Below are 27,921 nucleotides of genomic sequence, written 5' to 3' on the forward strand. Positions count from 1 at the left end.
AGTGATATAGAAGACCAAACGATGGAGAATAAAGCAGCTGACAAAAGAGAGATCAACAACTACTGGATAATGAGGGGAGAATTTAAGAGATAAGTGATACCATAAGATGAAACAGTATTAGAATAATAATTCTAATTAGAACAATTAGAAGAAGAAGAAAGAGAGAAAGGGGCAGAAGGTATATTGGAGCAAATTAGAGCAGAGAACTCCCCTAATTTGGGGAATGGAACAAACATCAAAATCCAGGAGACACAGAGAACCCCGCTCAAAATCAATAAAAATAGGGCAACACCCCATCATCTAATAGTAAAACTTACAAGTCTCAGAGACAAAGACAAAATCCTGAAAGCAGCTTGGTACAAGAAGTCTGTAAACTACAACAGTAGAAATACTAGATTGGCAGCAGACCTATCCACAGAGACCTGGCAGAAAGGACTGGCATGATATATTCAGAGCACTAAATGAGAAAAATATGTAGCCAATAATACTACATCCAGCTATGCTGTCACTGAAAATAGAAGGAGAAATAAAAGCTTCCAGGACAAACAAAAAAGAAAACAATTTGCAAACACCAAATCAGCCCTAGGGGAAATACTAAAAGGGGTCCTCTAAGCAAAGAGAGAACCTAAAAGTAACAGACCAGAAAGGAACAGAGACAATGTACAGTAAAAGTCACCACAGAGGCAATACAATGGCACTAATTTCATATCATTTAATAGTTACTCTGCTTATAAATGGATACATGCCCCAATCAAAAGACATAGGTTATCAGAATGGATAAAAAAACAAGACCCATAGATATACTGTCTGCAAGAGACTCATTTTAGACCCAAAGACACCTCCAGATTGAAATTGAAGGGGTAGAAAACAATTTACCATGCTAATGGACATCAAAAGAAAGCTAGGTAGCAATCCTTATATCAGATCAATTAGATTTTAAGCCAAAGACTGTAATAAGAGATGAAGAAGGACACTATATCATACTTAAAGGGTCTGTCCAACAAGAAGAGCTAACAATTTTAAATGTCTATGCACCTAACATGGGAGCAGCCAATTATATAAACCAATTAATAAGATAATCAAAGAAACACACCAACAATAATAAAATAATAGTAGGGGACTTTAACACTCCCCTCACTGAAATGGACAGATCATCTAAGCAAAACATCAAGAAGGAAATAAAGGCTGTAAATGACACACTGGACCAGATGGACATCACAGATATATTCAGAACAGTCTGTCCCAAAGCAACCAACTACACATTCTTCTCTAGTGCACATGGAACATTCTGCAGAATAGATCATGTCCCGGGTCACAAATGAGGTCTCAACCAGTACCAAAAGATTGGGATCATTCCCAGCATATTTTCTGACCACAATGCTTTGAAACTCGAACTCAAGCACAAAAGAAAAGTTGGAAAGGACTCAAATACATGGACTCTAAAAAGCATCCTACTAAAGAATGAATGGGTCAACCAGAAAATTAAAGAATAATTTAAAAATTCATGGACACATGAGGGACGCCTGGGTGGCTCAGTTGGTTGGGCAGCTGCCTTCAGCTCAGGTCACGATCCCAGCGTCCTGGGATGGAGTCCCGCATCGGGCTCCTTGCTAGGCGGGGAGACTGCTTCTCCCTCTGCCTCTGCTGTCACTCGGCCTGCCTGTGCTCTCTCTCTCTGGCAAATAAATAAATAAATTCATGGACACATGAAAATGAAAATACAACTGTTCAAAATCTTTAGGATGCAGCAATGAGGGTCCAAGAGGAAAGTATATAGAAATATAAACCTTTCTCAAGAAAGAAGGTCTCAAATACCAATCTAACCCTACACCTGAAGGAGTCAGAGAAAGAACAGCAAATAAGGCCCAAACCCAGCAGGAGAAGAGAAATGATAAAGATCAGAGCAGAAATCAATGAAATAGAAACCAAAAGAAGAGTAGAACAGATCAATGAAAGCAGGAGCTAGTTCTCTGAAAGAATTAATAAGATTGATAAACCCCTAGCCAGACTTATCAAAAAGAAAAGAGAAAGGACCCAAATTAATAAAATCATGAATGAAAGAGGAGAAATCACAACCAACACCAAAGAAATACAAACAATTATAAGAACATATTATAAGAAACTGTTTTTGAGCAAATTAGACAACCTAGAAGAAATGGATGCATTCCTGGAGAGGATAAACTACCAAAACCCTACCAGGAAGAAATAGAAAACCTTAACAGACCCATAACCAGTAAGGAAATTAAAGCAGTAATCAAAAATCTTCCAAAAAACAAGAGCCCAGGGCCAGATGGCTTTCCAGGGGAATTCTACCAAACGTTTAAAGAAGAATTAATACCTATTCTCCTGAAACTGTTCCAAAAAATAGAAATGGAGGAAAACTTCCAAACTCATTTTATGAGGCCAGCATTACCTTGATCCCAAAACCAGACAAAGACCCCATCAAAAAGGAGAATTACAGGCCAATATCCTTGATGAACACAGATCCAAAAATTCTCACCATAATACTAGCCAATAGGATCCAACAGTACATTAAGAAAATTATTCACCACGACCAACTAGGATTTATTCCTGGGCTGCAAAGTTGGTTCAACATCCACAAATCAATCAATGGGATACAATACATTAAAAAAAGAAAGAACAAGAACCATATGATACTCTCAATAGATGCTGATAAAGCATTTGACAAAGTACAGCTTCCTTTCTTGATCAAAACTCTTCAAAGTATAGGGATAGAGGGTACATAACTCAATATCATCAAAGCCATCTATGAAAAACCCACAGCGAATGTCATTCTCAATGGGGAAAAACTGAGAGCTTTCCCCCTAAGGTCAGGAACATTGGCAAGGATGTCCACTATCACCACTGCTATTCAACATAGTATTAGAAGTCCTAGTCTCAGCAATCAGACAACAAAAAGAAATAAAAGACATCCAAATTGGCAAAGAAGAAGTCAAGCTCTCACTCTTTGCAGATGATATGATACTTCATATGGAAAACCCAAAATACTTCACTCCAAAACTGCTAGAACTCATACAGGAATTCAGTAATGTGTCAAGATATAAAATTAATGCACAGAAATCAGTTACATTTCTATACACCAACAGCAAGACAGAAGAAAGAGAAATTAAGGAGTTGATCCTATTTACAAGTGCACTCAAAACCATAAGATACCTAGAAATAACCAAAGAGGCAAAGAACCTATGCTCAGAAAACTACAAAGTACTCATGAAAGAAATTGAGGAAGACACAAAGAAATGGAAAAATGTTCCATGCTCATGGATTGGAAGAAAAAATATTGTGAAAGTGTCTATGCTACCTAAAGCAATCTACACGTTTCCCTACCAAAATACCATCAATTTTTTTCAAAGATATGGAACAAATAATAATAAAATTTATATGGAACTAGAAAAGACCCCGAATAGCCAAAGCAATGTTGAAAAAGAAAACCAAAGTTGGTGGCATCACAATTCTGGACTTCAAGCTCTATTACAAAGCTGTAATCATCAAGACAATATGGTACTGGCACAAAAACAGACACATAGGGGCGCCTGGGTGGCTCAGCGGGTTAAGCCGCCGCCTTCGGCTCAGGTCATGATCTCAAGGTCCTGGGATCGAGTCCCACATCGGGCTCTCTGCTCAGCAGGGAGCCTGCTTCCCTTCCTCTCTCTCTGCCTGCCTCTCTGCCTACTTGTGATCTCTCTCTGTCAAATAAATAAATAAAATCTTAAAAAAAAAAAGACACATAGATCAATGGAACAGAATAGAGAGCCCAGAAATGGACCCTCAAGTCTATGGCCAACTAATCTTCGATAAAGTAGAAAAGAATGTCCAATGGAAAAAAGACAGTCTCTTCAACAAATGGTGTTGAGATAACTGGACATCCACATGCAGAAGAATGAAACTGGACCATTTCCTTACACCACACACAAAAATAGACTCAAAATGGATGAAAGACCTCAATATGAGATAGGAACCCATCAAAATCTTTGAGGAGAACAAAGGCAGCAAGAAATTGTCATAGACTTTCTCCAAAAACAATAAACAAACCACCAATAAGCACAAGAAAAGTTGTTCGACATCATTAGTCATTAGGTAAGAGCCAATCAAAACCAACATGAGATACTTCTCACATCCACTAGATGACTGTAACTCAAATAATGTAAACTACCAGCTGTTGAATACGATGTAGAGAAACCAGACCCATCACATATTGCTGCTATGAATGTAAAACCATACAGCTGCTTTGGAAAACACTGTGGCAGTATTTTTAAAAGTTTATCATAGAGTTACCGTATAGCCCAGCAATTTCAGTCTTAGATATATACCCAAGAGTGCTGAAAGCACATGTCCCCATAAAAACTTGCATGAGGGACACCTAGCTGGCTCATCTGGTTGAGCACTGACTCTTGATTTCGACTCAGGTCATGATCTCAGGGTTGTGGGATCGAGCCCTAAGTTGAGATCCATGCTTTGTGCAGAGTGTGCTTGAGATTCTCTCTCTTCCTCTCCCTATGTCTCTCCCCTCACTTGCATTCTAAATAAATAAACAATATCTTATATTTTTAAAAACCTTCAAAAAAAATAAAAAACTTCACACGAGAATGTTCATAGCACCATTATGTCATAATAATCTCAAAGTACAAACAACCAGGACACCTGGCTGGCTCAGTCAGAAGAGCACACAACCCTTGATCTCGGAGTCATGGGTTCATGCCCCCACACTGGGTATGGAGATTAAAATACATAATGCAATTAATTAATTAATTAATTAATAACAGGATAAGCAACCTAAAAACCCATCAATTTATGAATGGGTAAAAAAAATAGTACATCCATACAATGGAATAGTATTCAGTCATAGAAAGGAATGAAGTATCAATGCATGCTACAACATGGAAACCATTATGCATAAATGAAAGAAGCCACACACAAAAAGACAAATATGTGATTCTACTTTATAAGGTACCAGCAGTAGTCAGATTCTGAGATGAAAAGTAGAATGGTGGTTTCCAGGGGCTGAGGGAAGGAGAGAAGGGAGAGTTATAGTTTAATGGGTATGGTTGCAATTTGGGAAGATGAAAAAATCGTGGTAAGACTGCATAACAATGTGAATGAGCTTAATGTCATTAAACTATACACTTAAAAATAGTTAAAATGGGATTATAGTATGTTACCACAATAAATGGGATTATGGTATTTTACCACAATAAAAAAGGAATTTAATACCAGTACATGCTACAACACAGATGAGCCTTGAAAGCACTATACTTAAGTGAGAGAAACCAGACACAAAGGGTCACACATTGTAAGATTCCATTTATATGAAGATGAAATGTCCAAAATAGGCAAATCTATGGAGAGAGGAAGCAGATTAGCCACTGCCAGGGGCTACAGGGAAAGGAGGAATCAACCACGAAGAGCATACAATTTCTTCTGGGGGGTGATAGAAACGATCTGGAATTAAATACTGGTAAGCACAAAGCACAGCATGATAACTATGCTAAAAACCACTGAATTACACATTTAAAAGTTTTAAATTACATTTTTTATGAATTTTCCTTGGAAAAAAGTTTGGACAGAAAGTCTTCCCCCAGCATGAATAGTCTTTTTTTTTAAAAGATTTTTTCTTTATTTATCTGACAGAGATCACAAGTAGGCAGAGAGGCAGGCAGAGAGAGAGGAAGAAGAAGGCTCCCTGCAGAGCAGAGAGCCCGATGTGGGGCTCGATCCCAGGACCCTGGGATCATGACCTGAGCCGAAGGCAGAGGCCCAACCCACTGAGCCACCCAGGTGCCCCCGAAGAGTCTTAATGCAAGACAGAAACTATCCTTTTTATGAGCAAACCTCTGAAGTCACAAAGCATTTCTCCTGTCATATGCTTCACAAGTGAGTCCTAAGTCTCGCCCACAGTCCAACTCAAGTTTTACATTTATATCATGAAACTTGTATAATATCAGTTTTACAACAGAGGGAAGATATTAATGCCTCCCATCTACAGATGGAACTCAGGCTCAGAGAGGTTAAATATGGTTTCCCAAGACCACAAGGCCAATAGGTGACTGAGCTCAGACTGGAACCTAGACACGGCTGACTCCACAATCTGTGCTCTTACCCTCCATCAACAGTGGTTCTTAACCAGACACACCATTTGTGAAGGCGTAGCTTCCTGGGACCCCCCCTCCAAAGGACTCTTAAATAATCATTTCTAGGGTGCCTGGGTGGCTCAGTTGGTTAAGCAACTGCCCTCAGCTCAGGTCATGATTCCAGGGTCCTGGGATCAAGCCCCACATCGGGCATTCTGCTCAGTGGGGAGCCTGCTTCTCCCTCTCCTGCTGCTGCTTTGCCTGCCTGTGCTTTCTCACTCTCTGTCAAATAAATAAATAAAATGTTTTTAAATAATCATTTCTAGGGCTTGGTCAGTACACCTGAATGTGTTTAAGCTCCTCAGGTATTTCTGAGAGTCATCCTATATATAGAACCACCCCCGTGCCTGATAATTTTGTATTATTAATATGGACAGCCGACTCCAGCAGGATGATCAGTGCCCTGGGGGCAGGGCCCCCTCCTCTAGCTCCTTTGTGACTGCCACTGTGACAACACAATGTCTGCCTACCCAAGGCAGAAGCTCAGGAGAGATCATTGGCCAGAAGGATTCAGAGCAACTGCCAACCAGAATGTCAGCTGCCAAGGAGTTCCAGAGGAGCTAAGGGGAGTTTGTGCGTGAGAGCTGGCCGACCTGGCCACTCTCTCCAGTGGGCAGGAGGGTCACTGGGCCCACTTGGTGGGCAGCCCCAGCTGCCAACTGGGGCACCTCAGCTCAGCCTAGAACAGAGGTGTCAGGAAATAACATTCTCCCCAAGCTTCCTCTCCCAGTTCTCAAACTTAGAGGCCCAGACTAGGGCCTAGAATTCACTGAGGCTTCGTGACTGTCTAGCAGTCAGGATGGAACACAGAAGCCGACCTCGGGGCATAGGCCTGAGCCGAATCCCGGGGGCTCAGTCCCGAACCTCTCGGATCCCACTCCCCTTCCATGTGGAACAGGAGGCCAGGGAAGGAGAAGAATGGGAACAACGAGAGCAACCTCGTCAGAGGACTCCTACCTACGGGCCTCCCGAAAGCGAAGAGCTGACAGACAACGTTATGGGTAAGGACAAGCTACCCCCCACCTCAGGAAAGGGAGGTAGTGTCATATTTTCCTCCTCTGCCCACAGGAAAGAGATGTCAAGAAACAAAAACCAGAGCCTAAAATGGGCAGGGCTGGGGTGAGAGAGGAGTCCGAAAGGGAGGTTTCCTATTGTCTCAAAGAGCTGTCACAAGAAGCAAGGATATAATTTGTGAAAGCAACTGGAAGCTAAGACAGGCTGTTGGGAACATTAGGTGTCATTTAGGGAATCAAGAGCTTACAACAGCAAACACAGAGTGCCGGCGCCTTGGGAAACAAAGATGAATTACACATCAATTCCAACCCCAAAGAGCTGTCTAGTAGAAGAAAAACAAACTGTTAGGTTGGCTTCTGCAGAATTCAGAAAAATGACAGGAGTTCGGGGAAAATGGAAAGGATGGGGGTGGGGCATAAGGGCTGCCAGTGGCCACTGTCTTTCCGGTGAGTGTGGTATCTCTCCCCCCACTTCTCACCTGCCATCCTAGCAAATGGGCAAATGATGGGGCTAATTATCAGAACATGAACAACACTGTGCTGGGAGAAAGGGTTCTCCGGGAACTTACCAAGTCTTAATTTTTAAAACTTATACACACCTTGAGACAGTCTTAAGTCACGGAACTGACTTTCCAGCTGGGAGAGTCCTTTCTCACTGGAAGAGAATAAATGGTCTCCAGATACTGCTTTTCAGGTTAGACCTTTCCTCAAGTTTTCTCAGCACTTAAAAGGGATGCAACAGGAGAGGAGACTCGTCTCTATTCACCCGCCCACTGCAAGGAAAAGGAGAGTAAATGTTAAAGGTGTAAAATGCAAGCCGTTCTCGGGCAGGATGGTTTGTTGTGGGGGCAGGATGGCACGCGGTAGCCAGGCTTCCGTAGAGAGCTGGGCACCCAAGGGTGAGAGGATCTAAAACAGTGAGGAGTGCTGAATACCAGTCACCAGCAAAGGCCGGAGGCCATCTCCAGCGAAGCTTTGTAGAAGAGATGGGCCTTCGAGGACCCGCAGCGTCAAAAACAACGCTGAGGGCGGGCGGGACACGGTGGACGCCACTAACTGGACTTCCTGGAGTTAGCAACCCCATGGTAGCCAGGGTCTGGCCTTAGAGCGCAGGCGCAAGCATCCGTGGGGCGGGGGGAGGACCTGGGGGTCTGAAGGGGAAAAAAGGGGCGGTGGGGCGGGTAGGGTGCCAGGGACCTTCAGCCCTATTCCCACCAAACCCTTCCAAGGTATACAAAGGGCTGGACTGGGGTTAAGGGTTGAGTTTGGAAAAGCTCAAGTTTCCTATATGCTTCAAAGAGTTGTCACAGGAGCAAGGATATAATACGCAAAAGCCACTAGAAGCTAAAACAGGCTGTTGAGAACACTGGGTGCCATTTATAAAATCAACTTCTTGGTATATCAAATGCTCAGAGTGCCAGGCGCCGCGGGGGAAAAAAGATGAATTACACAGCGATTTCAACCCCAGGGAGCTGACAGTCTAATGGAGGAAACAGGATGAATTTTGCGGGGTTCAGAAAGAAATGCTCACGGGAAGCTAGAAGGAACCCTGGGGAGCGTAAGGGCCGCTGAAGGCTCCCATAATGTGAAGGGATAATTATCAGAAGATGGAGAAACGCTGTGTTGGGAGAAAGTCTGGTTTTCTGGCAACTTCTCAAGCTTTAAGTTAAAGAAAAAAAAACAAAAACCTTTGAGACAGGCTTAAGTCACCAAACCGTCTGTTTGCTCTTGGCTGCTTGAGAAGAGTAAATGGCTAGACCTTTCTTCTCCCAAGTTTTCCGGGGACTTAAAAGGGCTATAGCTTGAGCAAGTAGTCCTGGCACTTTTCACACATGCCGGTTTGAGGAAAAACTGAGAGAAGTACAAAAATTCAAGCCACTCAGAGGCAGCTAAGTCAGTTTCACTTCGGGGGTGACGTGCGGTGGTGAGGCTTTGTGGAAGAGATAGGCGTGGAAGGATACCTCAAACTACGGCGGGTGGGGGCGCTTCTGACCACTCGCGCAAAGCCACTGAGCAGCTTCCGCTCCCAGAGCTGGGCTAAACTCCGCGGCCCTGGTCCGCCCAGGGCGCAGGCGCAAAGTCTGGCTGCGGGCGAGCAGGCGGGGCTGGAGCCCACGTGGCGGGGAAAGGGGGAGGAGGGTGGAGCAGGGAACAAGGCGGGGGCCGGGGCGGGGTGGGGGCGGAGTGGGTCTCGCGAGGCCGCGCCCAGGCTCACGCGGGCATCGGGCGCGCGGTTGTAGCTCCCTGACGGCGGGAGAAGTCGCGCTCGCGACAAGGGCCGTGTGTTTGCAGTCGCGTGGTCATGGAGGCGCCGCTGCAGCCGCTAGCCGCGACGACTCCGGCCTGTGGCCGGAGCCGAAGGCTGCTGCTGCTGCCGCTGCTGCTCTTCTTGCTGCCCGCCGGAGCTCAGCGAGGCTGGGAGGCAGAAGAGAGGCCCCGAACCCGCGAAGAGGAGTGCCACTTCTACGCGGGTGGACAAGTGTACCCAGGGGAAGCGTCCCGGGTTTCAGTCGGCGACCACTCCCTGCACCTCAGCAAAGCCAAGAGTAGGTGGTGCCCCGCCAAGAGGGAGGGTGGGGGCTGGCAAAGGGAGGCGGGAGGTGGAGAGGGCGGGAGACACGTGTACCCTGGTAGTACCTGGGGTCCTGGCTTGGGCGGCACCCTGTGGGTGGCCTTAGGCCCTTGGCCCGGCCTGCCTGGGGGTGGGGGTAGGGAGATAGAGAGGGGTTCCAGCTGTGAAGAAAAGGATGCACGAATCCGATTTTGGAAGAAGTAGTGGTTACCGCAAAACCGCAGATGAGGGTAAGAGGGTGGCCCCGGCCCCGAGTTTGTAAGCATCAGGATGTTGTGCAAACTGAAACACTTCCTCAGATATCAAAAAGTACCTGCAGCACATCGCCTCTATTTTCAAGTACTATTACAGGGAAGAATACATTGAAAAAGTTGAATAATGTTTCACAGAAAGTTGAATTAAACAGGAAAGTGGCTAACCAAAATGCTCCGGAGGGCAAACCATTCATTTTTCTTTCTTTTGTTGTTGCTTCTGATAAAGACTATTAGAAGCCACCTTCCCCAAAATCTGTATAGTTAATGGGTATTCTTTGTGTTTCTCAAAAATGAAGAACTTCTTACAGGGTGTACTTGCGAGGCTCCTTGTAAGAAAGTGGTGGGGAGGGGGCGAGGTTGGAAGTAATGCATTTGGGTTGATGATAAACCTTGTGGCAAATTTGATTCCTGCCAATCTGGCCTTTGGTTATTTGCATTTCTGTCCAGTGTACACAGCTAATGGCCACTTTCAGGAAGGACACGTCGGACTAGATACTGAGAAAGTTGTGGCCTCCTGCATCTGGATGTTAAGATTGGCCAAAAAGAAGTGGCCAGGGGCCAAAGGATAACCATTACCACTTTGCTTACTTTTAAATAATCAGCTTTTCCTATGGATCATTTGGCATTCTGTAGATACATACTTGGTTCAATTACAGCATGTTCCCTGTGTGTATTCAGTAACAAAGGTAATACCTCACAATTACAAATCCCCAGTGTTAAACAGGATGTTGTTATAACTTAGGATGGAATGGGAGTGATAAATGAGAAAAACTGTTTTGCCTCCTTACACATTGGCAGTTCTTTCCTACTGAAAGTTAACTGGAAGTTACTCTTGGATTTTTGTTTTTAAAGAGCCAGTCTTGCACTTTTAAAATCATAGTATTTCCAAATCCTGTTGCTTTTCCTTGGCTTGGGAAGATATTTTGAAATATGGCAGCCAGTTAAGTATTTACTGGCATGACATAAATATCCCATAAGAAACAAATTCCATCCAAGTCTGCTCATGGAAGCAAAAAAATAGTAATAATAGATTTCCCTTTACCAGCAAACCTTTTCAAAGTTTAGATATCTGTTGCATTTCTGTGTCACATGTAGGCTTATCTAGAATTAAAGATATGAGGACTTTTATTCATAAAATGGAATATTACAGAGCCATTAAATTTTAAACAAATTTTAGTAACATGAATAACTGTTCATGATTTACTCTCCCCCCCCACCCCGCCTTTTTTTTCAGTTTTAATTCCAGTGTAGTTAACAAACAGTGTTGCATTAGTTTCAGGCATACAATACAGCGATTTAACAGTTCCATATATAACTCAGTTCTCATTACTGTTCCCTTTTTAAAAATGGGTGCAACACGATCCAAATTTGTGTGTTTAAGAATGAATGAAAGGAAAAGACATCAAAATGTTAACAGTAGTTAAATTGATGGGAGGGGCAGATACGGGAAGAAGGGATTTAAACATTCTTCTTTATTGCTCTGCATTTGCCAGAATCTTTGTTAACTCTGCTATTTATATTTGGGACAGTTGTTATTTTTTAACAGATGCAAGGGGTTGCTTTGGGAATTCCATTTATAGATCTTAGTAAAGTAATTGCAGTCTTTTTACCATATAATTGATGAGGTTTTTTTCGTTGAATAACACTTCCAGTATTTGCAGGTAACATAAATCTATATATAGAAAACCCTAAAGAGGCTATCAAAAAAACTATTAGAACACTGCAGTTCTTAAGTCAAAAACCCCAAATTTCCAAAATCACAATTTTCAGAAAAAAATTATTTTTCAGAGTTGGTATTTCCTATATGCTAAAATCACTAAGGAGTGCCATTTTAACAGATCATTACAATTATAACCTCACACTTGAGTAGGATTTTCAGTAATGTATATAAAGCATATATAGTTCAGTTTCCCTCTGTCCAATTCTCCCTCATGGCCTTTACCTAATTAGATCAGAATATTTATAAGAGGCAGGCTGCTGGCTCAAGATACATAATCATGTGTTATATATTAGCTTCACAGAAAAATTCATCTTAACTTTGTCTTTATTCTCACAGTGGTCAAAAATGCTAGCTGTTGTAAACCTTACTTTCTAGGAACCTTAAATTTGGAATTGGATGTTGGCTTCAATATATGTAGACTCTGAAAGTTAAGTGCTGAACGTGTTAACAGAAGATCAAGCTACATTATAATGAAAGCATGTTGGCTAGAATTACAGCATGCCCATACAAGAGAGCAGCATGAACCATTCAGTTTCCATCAGGTCACTTGAAACCTGTTCAAGGGGGTCTCCTCTTTCAGAGCCCGCGGGAAAATAATCCCATGGTCTGGGATTTTAAACTTCTCACCTGACATTTGCAGATTTCCTACTCCTTGAGCAGGTCTTCTGTGTGAATGTGGGAAACTGGACAAACATTTAAATGAGTACATCTAAAAGACTGTCATTAGAAAGAGGAAAATCTTAATTATTTGAACTGTAGGAAGTTCATTAACTTGGAGGGGCTATAGTGAAGTATCCAGTAGGATTTAGTGCAGGGATAGAATGTAGAGGGGTCTGTGAGCATGCATAGAAAAACAAAATCTTTATTTTCACTAATCTACAACTGAAATTTAGAATTTCCTTCCATTATGAACATCAGCAACAAATCACACTAGCTTCAGCAGTACTTGCTTATACATATTGCCAAGAGAATCGCAGATATTTTTATGCCACGTAATTGCAGGTATCCTGCAATAAAATTTACACTCATCACTGTCATACACAGTTACTAGACCACTGCTAGATCTTGCAGTTTTAAAGATTTTATTTATTTGAGAAAGATGGAGAGAGCACGCACGCACTCATGTGCTTGCCTGGAGGGTCAGAGGGAGAGGGACAAGCAGACTCTGCACTCAGGAAGAAGCATGAGAGAAGTGAGTGGGGCTTCACCCAGGGCTCCGTCTCACACCCTCAAGCCCAGAGATCATGACCTCAGCCAAAAATAAACAATCAGCTGCTCAACTTAGTAACCCAGGCACTTCATAGATCTTGAAGTCTGAAAGTGTTAATAAAAGGGCAAAGGTATTACTATTATCACCAGGTTTTTTTCTATTACTTTGATAATTACATTTTAATATACTTGGCTCCCTTTGTATTTCTATATGTTTTGTTTTATGCATTCGGTAACACTATCCATAGAAAAAGTCCGGAAGCTTCACCAGATTGCTGAAGAGATGCAAAGGTGTAGAATCCTTAATTTTTAGTGATTTCCTGAAGATGTCTTTCTGTCATCCAATTTTCTCAGTGTTGTAGAACATCATATATTTCTCTTTCTTAGTTTCCAAGCCAGCACCTTATTGGGAAGGAACAGCTGTGATAAATGGAGAATTCAAGGAGCTCAAGTTGACTGATTATCGTGGGAAATACCTGGTTTTTTTCTTCTACCCACTTGATTTGTGAGTAATACATGTACAGGTCCTAAAACGTCAGCAGTCATTGTCAATCATTATTCAAGAACATCAAGTACAAATTATTTTATTTAGTTCTTGGTTCCTAAAAGACAAGCTGATACAAATTTTTTCAAGAAGGTAACATCTACCATATATTTCAGAACCAAAAGGCATTGTCCCCAATGCCTTATACTTAAATCTACATAATTGTTTTGTAATGTCATCATCAAAGAAAGGAAGGCTACAATTATATTAAGCTATAAAGCTATACCTGCTAAGGCAAGAAAATGGATATTTTAGAAAGCACTTAATAGCAAGACTTAGGCCACAAATCTATTTCTCTCTCTTAACTAGAAAATTAGCTCTTTACACTTTTATTATTTGCTGCATCTATTGCTTTTCTGTGGTTTGAACATTTTCCTGAAAATACTGCATATGCTTAAGAAATAATGCCTATTTATATAAATTATGCTTGTTGGGGGAATTTTCTCTTTAACTCAGATAGCACTTCAGATAAAAAGTTGACTCAAATACTCTTGCAGCTTTAGTTTTATCAAGGATATAGTTTTATCTGGAATGTTCTTCAAATTCCATGGAATTTGAAAAGATAACAAAAAGAGACTTATCCTGACTTTTATCTTTTTTCTATTTGAATATATTTTTTGGCTATAAAAAAGAGAACTTTCTTCTGTTTTGCCACTGTATATTAAGGTCTTTTTTCCATTAGGACTGTCCTAGAACTGTGTAAATAAAACCTTAAACTTACAGAAGAGTATACTTAAGCTTATCTCTATAGATTGTCTCTGGGCCAGAGGTTAGCAAACTTTTTCTATACGGGGCCACATAGTAAATATTTTTTTGCCTTGTGATCTCTTGCAACTATTCAGCTTTGCCACTGTAGCACAAAAACAGCCAGAGACTATACACAAATGAATGAGTATTGTTTTCTATTGAAAGTTTACTTACAAAAAATAAGATAGGCTGGATTTGGCCTGTGGACTGAAGTTTGCTAACCCCTACTCTAATCCAAATAGGAAAAATTCTCAGAAAAATTAGTTCATTGAGAGTAAACCAATTCATAAATGTGGATAATACATAATCTTTTAAACTAGCAAGAACTTCCTTCTTTCTAATCCACTGTACTGTGGCCTGACAAGCTGAAATGTATGATATAACTTAATTTCTAATAGAAACAAGAAGTGAAAATTTTAATATTAAAAAATGATAGGCCTTCTAAATTCATGTTGTTATAAAAGCAAAACTTTAACATCTTTTAAATATACAGGATGCTAAACATGAGTTTTGAGATTGGTCTAATATAGCAGACAAATATCCTGTTTCTCCCACTATTACTTTAAACTCCATAATGAATAAGACATATCTAAAGAATGATATCACCAATGGCCTCCTGGGGCAAGAAGCTAAGATCACTTCTTTCTGTTTCTCTGAGATGCCAGATTGGGCCTGGTTAGAAAGGAAGAGTTCTGAGGCATTTGCCACCGTCTGCATGTGTGAAAGTCAAAAATGTAACCCTTTAGTTTTCTTTTTTTTTTTTTAACAGATTTAATTTATTTATTTGACAGACAGAGATCACAAGTAGGCAGAGAGGCAGGCAGAGAGAGAGGAGGAAGCAGACGCCCTGCAGAGCAGAGAGCCTGAATCCGGGCTCGATCCCAGGACCCTGGGACTATGACCTGAGCCGAAGGCAGAGGCTTTAACCCACTGAGCCACCCAGGCGCCCACCCTTTAGTGTTCTACTAGAACTTTTTTTCTGTCTTCACTAAGATGTTGGATAAATATGTCTCTAACTAGCATTTGTTGGAATAATAGGAAGGCACGCAGGAGCCAACCATTCCTACCTTTGGAAAAATATTGAAAATACATATTGTAGCCCAGGTTTCCAGGGATATAATCTAAGATTAGAACTGTCTGCGTGCATGTGGCAGTCCTACATTTGAACAACTGAAACCTTCAAAAAGCCTGTATTGGGCTGCAAGAGGAATTTGTCCCCTAAGTCTGTGTTCTTCTGACTTTCTTGACCATGACCTGTACACAGTACAAAACCATTTTTTATTGCCACTCAATACACTGACATATACATACAGGGTATCATTCAGTCTGTAAACACCAGTACAGCCATGATCATTAAAATCCTGAAACACTTCCATACGAAATAGTAAATAGCCAATTTCCCAACCTCCTCCCCAAGTTGCCCCTCCCACCTGGTCCTTTTCAGAAACCTCCAGAGGTAAAGCCAACTTCGAGTTAAGGTTGTTCAGTATTTTTAGTATCACTCCTGAACACAAACATACATAGATATGCATGTGTATGTACACGTATGTTTCATGTCTTAACCTTCCTGTATATAAAGTATTCTTGTATTTTTTACTCCACTTGTTTAAAACGTTTGTTAGAATTCCATAAAGCGGCTTAAGGAGTCCCTGTGATGGTTCAGAAAATACCACCCTAAGGTAATATTCTCTAAACATGCCCTTCTGACAACAGGACTGGGAGACAAGGTAGAAGAGGACCTTATCAAGAAAGGGAAGGAGGATGGAAGAGCATTTTCTTATCTCGGAAATAAAGATCAGTGCATCTAGCTCATAGGGGTGGTATAGGAATATAAAAAAGGAGTGGAATGATGGAAAATTTGTGTAGATCCTTTGGAAGCTGTAAAGCACTATATAAATATAAAGCATTGTTATATAACGGAGAAGGGAACATTGGTTGACCACGGATCCATTAAGTTATAAAAATAAACATTTATTGAGATGTAATTGTGAACTCTGTAATACACATTTTTAATTAAATGATATTTGATCAAATCGTCTAGACAGCTACATCATGACAATGCTCATATATATAATTGTTCTTAATATGCATTTTTATATATGCATATTATATAGGTGTTATAAAGGTGTTTGTAAAAACTAAGTCATTTGAAACTTCAAGCATATGCATATTTGGAGAATACTAAAATTTTTTTTTAACTTTCAGCACTTTCGTGTGTCCAACTGAAATCATCGCCTTTGGTGACAGGATTGAAGAATTCAGATCTATAAATGCTGAAGTGGTAGCATGCTCTGTGGATTCACAGTTTACCCACTTGGCCTGGTCTGTATCTTTACACTTAAGCATTTATAGGAAAAAGAATGGATTCACTTTTCGATTATAAGCAAACAACTCTCATTGTGATAGGAATAGAGGGGTTTTTTAAGTTTTATTTTAAGTAGGCTTCACACCCAATGTGGGGCTTGAACTCTTGACCCTGAGATCAAGACTTGTGTGCTCTACCAACTGAGCCAATCTGGTGCTTTAGAATGTAGTTATCAGACAGTTGGGAATAGATATATCTGAGAGCTACCAGTTCAATGAAGTTATGGCAAAAATGCTTAAGGATTTTTATAGGACATTTCTAACTTGGGAAAAAAGCTCACTGCAAAAGACATAATAGCCATAACAAACACCACTGAGTTGTATGATTACTTCATTATGATAAATTGGGTAGCCTTAATCTGAAGGGAAAAAATTCTTTAAAATTCCATTTCTCTGTTACATAGTTGTCTAGTATTAAAAGTCAAACTCAAAATAGCTTTTATAATTATTTTTCAAGACACACTGATTTTCTTAATTTCTGATTGTTTTTTAAACTCATTAAACATGAAAAGATGTTTCACCTGAATAATTGCCAAGAATTGCAAATTAAAATGACAAGAAAAAAATAAAATAAAATAAAATGACAAGAGACACCATCTTTTCCCTATCTGATTGGCAAAGATTTCAAATATTGAAAAATTTCATCCAGTGATGACAAAGGTCTGAAGAAATGGTCTTCTCACACATACAGTTGGTTAATCATTCTGAAGAGCAGTATGTTTCAAAATCTGAAATGTGTGTGTTGATGTGAATTTTTCGTCTCCACAATTCTGTGCATAAGATTTTATGCACAATAAAGATGGTTTAGAATTATCTTAGTTTTAAAAGTTAATATTCATTTCATTAAAATAACAAATTCAAAACTACTTAATCCATTTACAATTATATATAGATATATATATAACAACAATTTTAACTGGTAAGGATCTACAATTTAATTTATATTCTCTTAAGTAATTAATTTTCTCAAGTATTTTTAAATGCAGTTATATATTTATTTGATTTCCTTTAACTATCTCAATTTTCAGATAAAACTTCCAAGAACTTAAGTAATTCTTGCAAATCTAATAGACAAATATGGCATGCCTTAAGTCCTTTAAAAATGTTTCCTTATTATTTATAAACTAAATAAAATTTCACATTATACATTTTAAATTAGAATCACAAAGTGAAAACAATGAGTTTAATTTGCTTCGTCGCTTCTATAAGTAATTCTAAATCTTTGTAGGATTACAACATAAATCCACTAGGGAAAAAGCTATATCCTCCCAAATAATTTGGGATTGGCTTCTCAAGAATTTTGGGGAGATACATTCTGAGCTGGATAGGTTACATATCAACCAGAGATTTCTACTTGGATATCAGAACTGGGGCTGCAGACATCTGGAGCAGTATTTCCTTGTTTGCTAGCTGCTCTGTCCCACTAGGACACCCACATTCCCTGGTTTCAAGTAAAAATGCTTCAATCTGAAGACCGATGTGTCTGAGATTATACCTAACTTCCTTCCCTGCTTCAAGTGGACTTTGCATTCCTTTGTCTCAGAATATTAAAGTATCATCCAGTTGTATTCTATCTCTCAAGCTTTGTCTTGTGATCACAACTCTAAGGTTATGACAGTGCATATCCTTTGATCCATCAGTTCCTCTTCTAGGAATTAATCAAATAAGTATGCAAAGTTGAGAATACATCAATGTTTCCAGTGGTGTTGATAAAAGCAAAAGAAAAATGGAAATAGCTTAAATGTCTAGCGATAGAGGTTGGCAAAATACAGCATGTAAATACTTTAAAAATGTGATAAGTATCTCCATATTTATTTAAAGGAAATGAATATACAAAGTCTGGAGTAAAGGGGAAAAATAGAATATGTATTAGCTTGTTTTTTGTTAGAGAAAGAATGTGTGTGTTTTGTGTTCATATGTGTGTGACGGAGACTAATAGTGCTGTTTGGATCCGTATATTTACTTCTTTCTGAGTGGTAATGTTTTGTTTGTTACAGGATTAATACCCCTCGCAGACAAGGAGGACTCGGGCCAATAAGGATTCCACTTCTTTCAGATCTGGCCCATCAAATCTCAAAGGACTATGGTGTTTATCTGGAAGACTCAGGCCATACCCTTAGGTACCCTCCACTGGTTTTATATTATGACAAATCCAAATATTATTTGTAATCCTCCCTGAAATGGAGTTAAAAGATACAAGGTTTGATCAAGAGGAATTATTTGCTCTATTTGCAAAAATGTAGTTACTGTTTAAAATAATTGGTGAGTGCTCTACTAAAATTAAGTGAGTATTGGAATCTGTTAAAGCTGGAAGATTATTTAGAGGTCTTTGACCAACCCTGTCATTTTACAGATAAACAGATTCATAGAATTCCATGAATTTAGCCAAAGTTATATAACCAGTTAATGGCAGAGCCCACACTTGAATCCAGTACCCAAATTCCTTGCCTGTTTCTTTTTCCTCTTTTCTAAAATGACTCCAGTAATGGTTTTTCTAAATACAGATATCCTAGTATTTAGCAAACTTGTGCCTTGGGGATTGGGACAAATTAAGGAAGTACCATTAGAAGTCTTTGATAAAAGGAAAACTTTAACTGAAAAGAATTGTAATTTTGTTATAATTATATTGTCAATTTGCTTTACAGTGCTAATTGTTTCTTTTTTAGAATGTTTTATGTGAAGGTGCCAGTATTTTATAATTCTGTGTTTTCTAATAACAGCTTTATTGAGATATAATTCACATACAACTTACCCATTTAAACCATACAATTCAGTGGGTTCTAGTATAGCCTGAGAATTGTGCAACCATCACCACAATCAGTTTTAGAGTATTTTCATTACTCTAAAAAGAAACCCCATACCCATAGCAGTTACTCTTCCTTTCCTACAATCGCCATACCCTTGCCCTGGGCAACCAACTTATCTACTTCATGTCTCTCTGGTTGCCTATTCTGGACATTTCATTTAAATGGAATCCTACAATATATGCTTTTTTATGATGAACCTTTTCACTTAGCATAATGTTTTCAAGGTTCATTTATATTGTATCAGGTGTCACTACCAATAGTTTCTCTTTTTTTTGTACTTGCTAACTCTTTCATCTTTTCTCCTTTCATAGAGTTTATGACTTAAGTTAATTCCCAAAGAGTAAATATGCCACTATAAAGACTGAAGCTATTTTACACTTTTTAATTATTTGAGCATTAACCAAGTAAAACCAAGTAACCCCGAGGTCATGACCTGAGCTGAAATCAAAGGTCAGCTGTTTAACCAACTGAGCCACCCAGGCACCCAAGGCATATTTGTTTTTGTTTGGTATGTGATGGTATGATGTGTGTTACCAAAGTAAGTTCAAATTGTCACAACAGACTCACTTACTTGAGAACAGACTTCATCACCATTAACAACCATTTTCTACTGTAAAAGTAGCTACATGAAAGAACACCCATAGGAATAATAGTTAACAGTTTTGCCTGAGTTTGGCCAAGTTGACCTAGTCCAAGGAGAGGGAGCGCTAGTTAGTTCAGACATCATTAAAAATGATATTAAAAAAAATATTGAAAATATAAAAAAATATATTAAAAAATATATTGTAAGATAAGCAGGGATATTTTAGTAATGTTTAATATGACTATAAAACAAAATTTCATGTAATAGATAAGTAATTGCATGTATTTCTATTAAAAATAGATCTCATTATTATGTATAATACTTGTACTCAAGCAATTAGCCCAAGTCCCTGAAATCTTTTTCTAAACCAAGTATTGGGTTGAAATCCAAACCAAGTATTGGGTTGAAATAAAGATGGTAAAGTCCTTTGGAAATTTTCATTTTTCTGTGGTCTGCTTTAACTCTTGCAATGCCATTCCATCTCAATAGCAGGTCTTTTCGATGAAACTATTCCATTATTCCCTAGGCCAAAAAAGTGAATCACACATACACATATTTAGAGGGAAAGGTAACTTTGCTTGTATTAAGAATTTTGCCTTTTCCACCTCTGGAAAAGGAAATACAAAGAGTTCTAAACAACCAGTGAGAAGACAGATCACTCCTTCACCCAGAGGAAGACTTTACTATGTAGATTCATAATTTCAATAATAGTGAATAGTAAAATCCCAAACCTAGTGCTCATAAAGACTTAAATAGAAATATAACAGTACATTGCTTACACAAAAACAAATTTTAAAGCTACCATTTGACAATGATATTCCCAAATTACACAGCGGATAAGCGTGGGTATGGGGAGGGTGTGTTTGCATATGTGTGTACACCAGTCAAGCAGGTTAACTATTGTTTGTCTTAATTGAGATGAAATGACTTCATCTGTACCACTCTTGTGTTTTACAGGGGTCTCTTCATTATTGATGACAAAGGAATCCTAAGGCAGATTACTCTGAATGACCTTCCTGTCGGTAGATCAGTGGATGAGACACTGCGTTTGGTTCAAGCATTCCAGTATACTGACAAACATGGAGAAGGTACCCTTTCCTTCTAAGCATCTTAGCCTTTTGATTTTTTTCATTTGAGAGATGATTGCATGATTAATTTGGGTTCTTAGTCAAAAAGTAATTTGGGTGATTCCAAAGTCCTCTTAATTATTTTCAGATTATTACCTGATCTTCTTAGCAGATCCAGTTATTACTTAAAGTGCTTTTAACAAAGTATCACTGATATATTCTACTTACAGAATAAGAAGCAAAAATAGTCATTATTTGCACAGTCCACAGAGAAAAGTTTCTGCTACTCTGGTTTTTGAAATTATGTTTCTGTAAACTTAAAATGTGCCAATCTGTCAATATTTAGTCATGCAGGTTTTATTTGTATATGTACATTATTTGACTTAGCTTTTTCCCTCAAAGCTGTTCCTTATCACACTAGTAATCTATCAGTTCATCCTTTCACTCCAACTTTTTTCAGTAGCTAAATGGAAAAGGTCAGATTTTGCTAAAACAGAACATATATTTTCCTTTCAAAAGTATAACTCAGTGCCTGAGTAAGGGTTCATTCTAAATAAAAGGGAAACGCCACTCTCCTAGCAATTTTAAACTCTTACTTGACAGACAGCAAACTGTGGCATCAGTACACAGTACTGCAGAAAACAGAAGATAAGCTTATACTGGAAGTTTACATAAACTCGGAGAAGTTTTTGCCATGCCCTGACTTGTCAATTTACCAGATTCCCAAACCTTCCAACTTTATTAGGCGGACACTCAACTTGGTTTCTTCTATTGTAAATGTAACTAAATGTAATTGGCAACCATTGACATAGGTTAGCTGCCTGCTGATGAACTCCATGACTGGAATTCTTGGTGCAAGCAGGCAACTGAACAGTAGTCAAGTGTTCAGTGGCCTAGAAATGTTCTCATTGTTATAGGCTCTTTCAGTTTCATTTTGGAAAAAGAAAAACCAAGAGTTGCTAAAGAGAACTGAAATCTGTTTTTAAACTGTCTTTTTGCCAATTTTGTTCCTTTCAGTCTGTCCTGCTGGTTGGAAACCTGGTAGTGAAACCGTAAGTCAAACTGATTTTTCTGTCAACGGGATAGCTGGGGCCAAAAATTGCCAACCTTAGAATAATCTTTCTTTGTAATAGAACCTTGATTTTGTAAAGGAAGTGAACATACTACAGAAATCATAAGAGTACAGGCATTCTTTGCACCGTAGAGAAGGTAGCTGAAACTGGAGAAAGCAGAGTAAATGTAATTGGCAGACAATGCTGTGAATTTTAAAACCAAGTATTAAGAGAGAGATACCATTAACAAAAAAAAAAAAAGGAGAGAGAGAGAGAAACAGTGGAGACCTGATAGAATTAAGTCAGAAGTCTTAGGGATCATGTATGGAGTTCCTTCCTATATTGTGGGCCAAAAAAAACTCAAAAGCAAACCTTTCTGTATGTAGTAAACTTTTGAGAAAATCTGGCTTAATTAACATTGAGGCTAAATGATTCTCTCCTTTATTGTTTGAAGGAAGATTGAAACAGGTATATCCTTTCATTTAGGAAAGCTGTATAATTTATAGCCAATCCCTGAAGTAGTCTCTGGCCAAAATACAATTCAGAAACTTGCTTGAACCTTTTTTAATTAACGTGTTTATCTTCTAAAAATCAACAGTTCTATACAAACTGTAGTTAGGAAACTGACAAATATTAGAGCATTGGAGGAAGAAATCATTATCTTACGATAAAAGAAAACTACAGATTCCTAAGACTTTCTTCTTTAGCAAATCAACAAAAAATGCCATTAATCATAGACAATGAGAGGTAGAAATTCACTCTGTAACCTAACTCAGATTGGGGATTGGGTAAAGTAACATTTCACTGGTTCTGAACCAGTTTTTGAAGAGTTTGCAAAACAGCTTTGCCTTTGTGGATCAGAGTTAAGGTTACAGTACAAATTAATTTACTTCTACATAGATCTGATAGATCTCAAAGATAGATATGAAGATAGACATTAAAGGTGCTTTAAGCACTAAGTACTTTAAATTTACACATGAATCATTAGGTTAGCCTATAGCTATTGACTGTGAGGCTTCCATATAGAAATAGGAATCAGAAGCTGCAGGTATCGCCTGAGAAGCCTTAGAAGGCATTTCTGGATGGGTCTTCAAAGTCGGGGGATGTTCCCCCAGAGCTGTAGCAAAACCAACAAGGAGTGGTGAATATCCTCATCAATCACATGCTTGTACTGAAAGAAGAGCCAGAGCTTCCAAGAGGTACAAAGTGACTACAAAGGTATTAGAGGATGAATGTTTTACATTTCAGAAAACATATTGACTATCCATTTGATTAACTTTTAGAGGGGCCACAAACCCCTTTGAGAATCTGATTAAAAAAAACCATGAATTCTCCCACCAAAAAAAATTCACATATGTAATTACATACTGTGTTTGGGCATTCCTTTTCTTGTTGTCAGCTTTATTGAGGTATAAATAGATAAACAGAATTAAAGATACTTAAACTAAACAGCATGATGATTTGATCTATTGTGAAATAATTATCACAGTCAGATTAATTAACAAATCCATCACCTCACACAGTTACATTCTTTTGTGTGTGGTGAGAACACTTAAGATCTACTATTTTAGCAAATTTCAAGTACACAAAACCGTATTATTAACTATAGTCACTGTGCTGTACATGATATGCTCAGAACTTACTCATCTTAAAACTGAAGGCTTGTACCCTTCGACTGGCATCTCCCCATTTCCCCCACCCCTAGCCCACAATTCTGCTGTTGCTGTGGGCATACTTTCAACAAACATTTCTTGACCACCTGCTGTATGGCAACTATTCAAACTCTTAAGATAGGAAGATGGTATTTATTAGTGAATACCACAGCCAAGGTCCCTACCATCAGAGTTACATTCTAATTCTAATTTTAGATTGTGGCAAATGGTTTCAGAAACAGGTTGATGAGAATTGGTGGGGTAGTGCCTGGGGTGAAGGATTAAGTGGTCAGAAAAGACTTTTAAGATGACATTTAAGTTGAAACATGAGTGAAGAGGGAACAAGTCAAGCATAGAGCAGTGCAGAAAGAAAAGCAAGGGCAGGGTCCTAAGGCCAGGAACCAACTTAGCATGTTCCAGAAACATCACGAGGGCCCATGTGGCAGGAATAGAGCGAGCTATGAGGAAGGGAATAGGGACGCCAGTGTCACGTGGCATGGAGAATGGGAATACAGTGAAGTAACAGAAATGCGAAGTCTTTGGTGACTATGGTGAGGGCAGCAGCTAGTTTGGAGGAGTTTGAAAATAGATCTGCCTCACTTCTCTCCTGTATATTGCACAGGCCTCCTGATTTGTTGCCCTGACCTCACCACTGCATGCCACTCTCCAAACCAGGACCTTTTAGCAGCCCTCCAGTACTCACGTGACAAAAGCCAGATCCCTGGCACCGCTTTCAACCCTTTGCACTGTTTGTATCTACCAATCTCTCCCAGGTCATCCTCCCTACAACTGACACCCGCACACACACTGTGTTCCCTCCGCGTCCCTTGACTCACTTCTTCCCAAAATAAGTCCTGCTTTTTCACAGATTTGTGCCTTTACTTGGGTTTTTAGCCTGGAATATCTTCCCCTTTCTCTAAATTTTACTCATCTTTCAAGACTAACTTCAATGTCACCTCCACTCTGAGGCCTTCCTTGATGCCATATCCATTTAGGCCTAGCCTGTGTCATACAGGATCATATTGTACATTGCGTCGGAAACTTGTGTACACACACGGCTTCCCCACAGGGTTGGACAAGTCTCAAAGACACGGACTTGAGTGTGGTTATTCTTGTATCCCCCACTGCCCAGCACACTATTGGCACACAGTGCCGTATTAGTCCATAAGTATTTGCAAATTGAATTTCAGTGCAGAGAGATTATAAACTGGCAAAGACAGAATACTCCTGGAAGTGACCCCTGAAAAATTATGTAATATTTACTATATGCTGAAGACAAATTCTGAAGAAGATGCATAGAGAACTATCATAAACAATACTGTTTATGTATAGGGCAGATGTACTTTACCTATAACTGTCAAATAATGTAGTTAATGTGAGCTCAAATCATATTGAAAATTTTTTTTTAATTTAATAGGGTTCTAAGGCTGTGATCCTGTTAATGAAGGAGCATTTTTTTTCCCAGAGTGTTGATTCACTAGTGATTGAACGTACTACTCCATATATGTTAGTATTTTTTTACTTTGTAGTTTGAGATGAAAAGGTTGCATTCTGGACCTCAAAAAAATCCATTTACTGGATAAAGAAGATATAGTATATATATAGTGGACTACTACTCAGCCATAAAAAGAATTAAATCTTAGCATCTGCAGCAACCTGGATAGACCCAGAGGGTATCATCCTAAGTGAGATAAGTCAGAGAAAGACAAATACTCGTATGATTTCACTTATATATGTATCCTAAAAAAAAAAAAAAACAAAAATAGACTCATAGATACAGAGAGGTATAAATAGATGAACAATATTGCCAAATATTGTTTGCCAAAGGGGATGGGACCAGGGGGATAGACAAAATACATGAAGAGATTTAAGAGGTATAATTTTCCAGTTATAAAACGAGTAAGTTATAGGGATGAGAAGTACAGCGCAGGGAATACAGTTGATAATATTGTATGGTGACAGATGGTGACTGGACTTATTGTGGTGATATTTCATAATATATATAAATACTGAATCACTATGATATACACCTGAAACTAACACAGTATTGTAAGTCAATTATTTTTAAATAAATAAAAATCGATTTGAACACACTGCTGCCTTTCAGGTTATTGTGGCATACCAACATTTCATCAGCAGATAACTTTAAAAATACATTAACATCTGTAGCCATGCTCTCTTAATGTGTTTGACTTAATTAGATCAAACCTGAAGATGTCATGAAAGCCTGGTGGCCAAGAGAAGAGCTGTAAGTAAATTTTGGGATGCTTGAATACAGATGTTAATTTATTAACAAAATTTGCCTTTGGGATAGGTGAGATTAGTAGGTAGGACAAATCCAGTTTTTCCTGTATATATGATGTAATTTGGCACACAAAAATCATCTTTATCTTATTTAGTCAAGAGATGGGCAACCAACATCAGACTACTACCGATGTACTTTGGCTTTTAAATAATTTGCAAACATCAATTTGAAGAGATCTGTGCACCCCTGTGTTCAGTGCAGCGTTATTTACAACAGCCAAGATATGAAAGCAACCCAAGTGTCCACCAAGAGATGAACGAGTAAAGAAAATGTGTATAAACATGATGGAATATTACTCGGCCATAAAAATGAATGAAATCTTTTCATTTGGAACAACATGGATGATCTAGTGGGTACCATGCTAAGTGAAATAAGTCAGAGAAGGACAAATACTATATGATTTCACTTCAGTGTGGTCTCTAAAAAACAAATGAACTAACAAAATCAAACAATATTAAATATAAACACTGGTGGTTGCCAGAGAGGAGGTGGGTTGAGAAAGTACAAAATAGATGAAAGGGATTAAGAGGTACAAACTTCCAGTTAGAAATCAATCACAGAGATGGAAAGTATAGCATAAGGAATATAGTCAATATTGTAATAACTTTGAGGACAGATGAGAACTAGATCTATTATGGGGATCATAATGTATAAAAATATTGAATCACTATGATATATGCCTGAAACTAGTAAGATATTATATGTCAATTTTACTTTTAAAAAAACTAACAATTTCTAAAAATGAATAATTTGCTTTTTTTTTTTAACAGATAATTCCAGATCCAGCTGGGAAACTGAAGTATTTCGATAAACTCAACTGAAAAATACTTCCTCAGGTTTCAATGCTTGAAAGTCCTCAATAAAGTTCACCGTTTTAGTACCATACTGTGTTACAATAGTAATTTCTTTTTTCTTTTTTTTTAAATAGTAATTTCTTAAAGAATATAAAACTCCCTAAGGTATTTAGTGTTCAAGTTAAACACTGATGCCAAAAGATAGGAAGTTTCTCTCTTCCCAAAGTAAGAAATGTCAGATTGAATCAAACTAGTAACAAGAGTAACCAATATTTATGTAATACATCTCAGGTGCCAAACATTGTGTTAGGTGATTAGCTGCATTATTAGATTTAATGCTCAAAGCAACTCTTGGAGTTCTTTATTTTTTTAAAAAAGATTTATCTAATTATTAGAGAGCATGGAGTTGGGGGAGTTGGAGTTGGGGGGTAGATAGCAGGCTCCGTGCTGAGCATGGAGTGTGATGTAGGGCTCCTTCCCATGACCCCAAGATCATGACCAGACCTGAAACCAAGAGTCAGACATTTTGCCAACTGAGTCACCCAGGCTCCCCAAGCTATATCTTCTTGATTAATAATTTCCATTCCATTCCATTAATAATGTTCTAGTCTCCAGTTCAATTTAGGTATGTTATGCTCAGGTTCATTCCAAAAAGCCAGTTGTTAATGTTTCATTCAGTATTCAGCAACTTTTGATCATCCCCTCTAAATACCTGGCATTTATCAAGTAGCCAAAGACAAATTTTTGCCCTCAAGGAGCTTCGTATTTGATTATTGAGACAGGTGCTGATAGTGTAGTAACTGGGGGTGGGGGGAAACCTAAAAATAAAAATACATCCCGAGTCACCACTTTCTTATTAACTGGATAATGTAAGTAGCCTATGAATAAAATGGCATTAAATACACTCCCCAGTGCCTTTTATAAATTATCCCTTTAAATAACTTACCTCTGAAAGTCCACAGGTCCAAAATTATATCCTAAAGATGATCTCAGGTGGCCAATTACAGAAGACAGGAAAAGTAGTGTTTAGAGAGTCCCGTATCCTCCTGGAGAGGGTGGGCCCTGGGCCTAACTGCAATGCAGCTACAGGAG

At 38.8% G+C, this 27,921-nt stretch overlaps 1 protein-coding gene across 3 annotated transcripts; it reads left to right on the plus strand.

Moving 5' to 3' along the window:
- Positions 1-6,660: 6,660 nt before the first annotated feature.
- Positions 6,661-26,920, plus strand: PRDX4 (peroxiredoxin 4). Of its 3 annotated transcripts, XM_032330781.1 has the most exons (8): positions 9,335-9,705; positions 13,302-13,419; positions 16,411-16,527; positions 18,567-18,689; positions 20,917-21,047; positions 22,044-22,078; positions 25,932-25,978; positions 26,806-26,920. In XM_032330781.1, the coding sequence occupies exons 1-8, from the start codon at positions 9,462-9,464 to the stop codon at positions 26,807-26,809; spliced, it is 819 nt and encodes a 272-aa protein (XP_032186672.1). In that variant the 5' UTR covers positions 9,335-9,461; the 3' UTR covers positions 26,810-26,920. The 3 variants fall into 3 exon arrangements, with proteins under 3 accessions (XP_032186673.1, XP_032186672.1, XP_032186671.1); XM_032330782.1 differs by lacking the exons at positions 9,335-9,705; positions 25,932-25,978 and adding an exon at positions 6,661-7,147; XM_032330780.1 differs by lacking the exon at positions 25,932-25,978 and having other exon boundaries at positions 9,337-9,705.
- The last annotated feature ends 1,001 nt before the right edge of the window (positions 26,921-27,921 follow it).

Source organism: Mustela erminea, chromosome X (genome assembly GCF_009829155.1).
Source record: "Mustela erminea isolate mMusErm1 chromosome X, mMusErm1.Pri, whole genome shotgun sequence".
In the NCBI taxonomy this organism is placed as follows: Eukaryota; Metazoa; Chordata; class Mammalia; order Carnivora; family Mustelidae; genus Mustela; species Mustela erminea.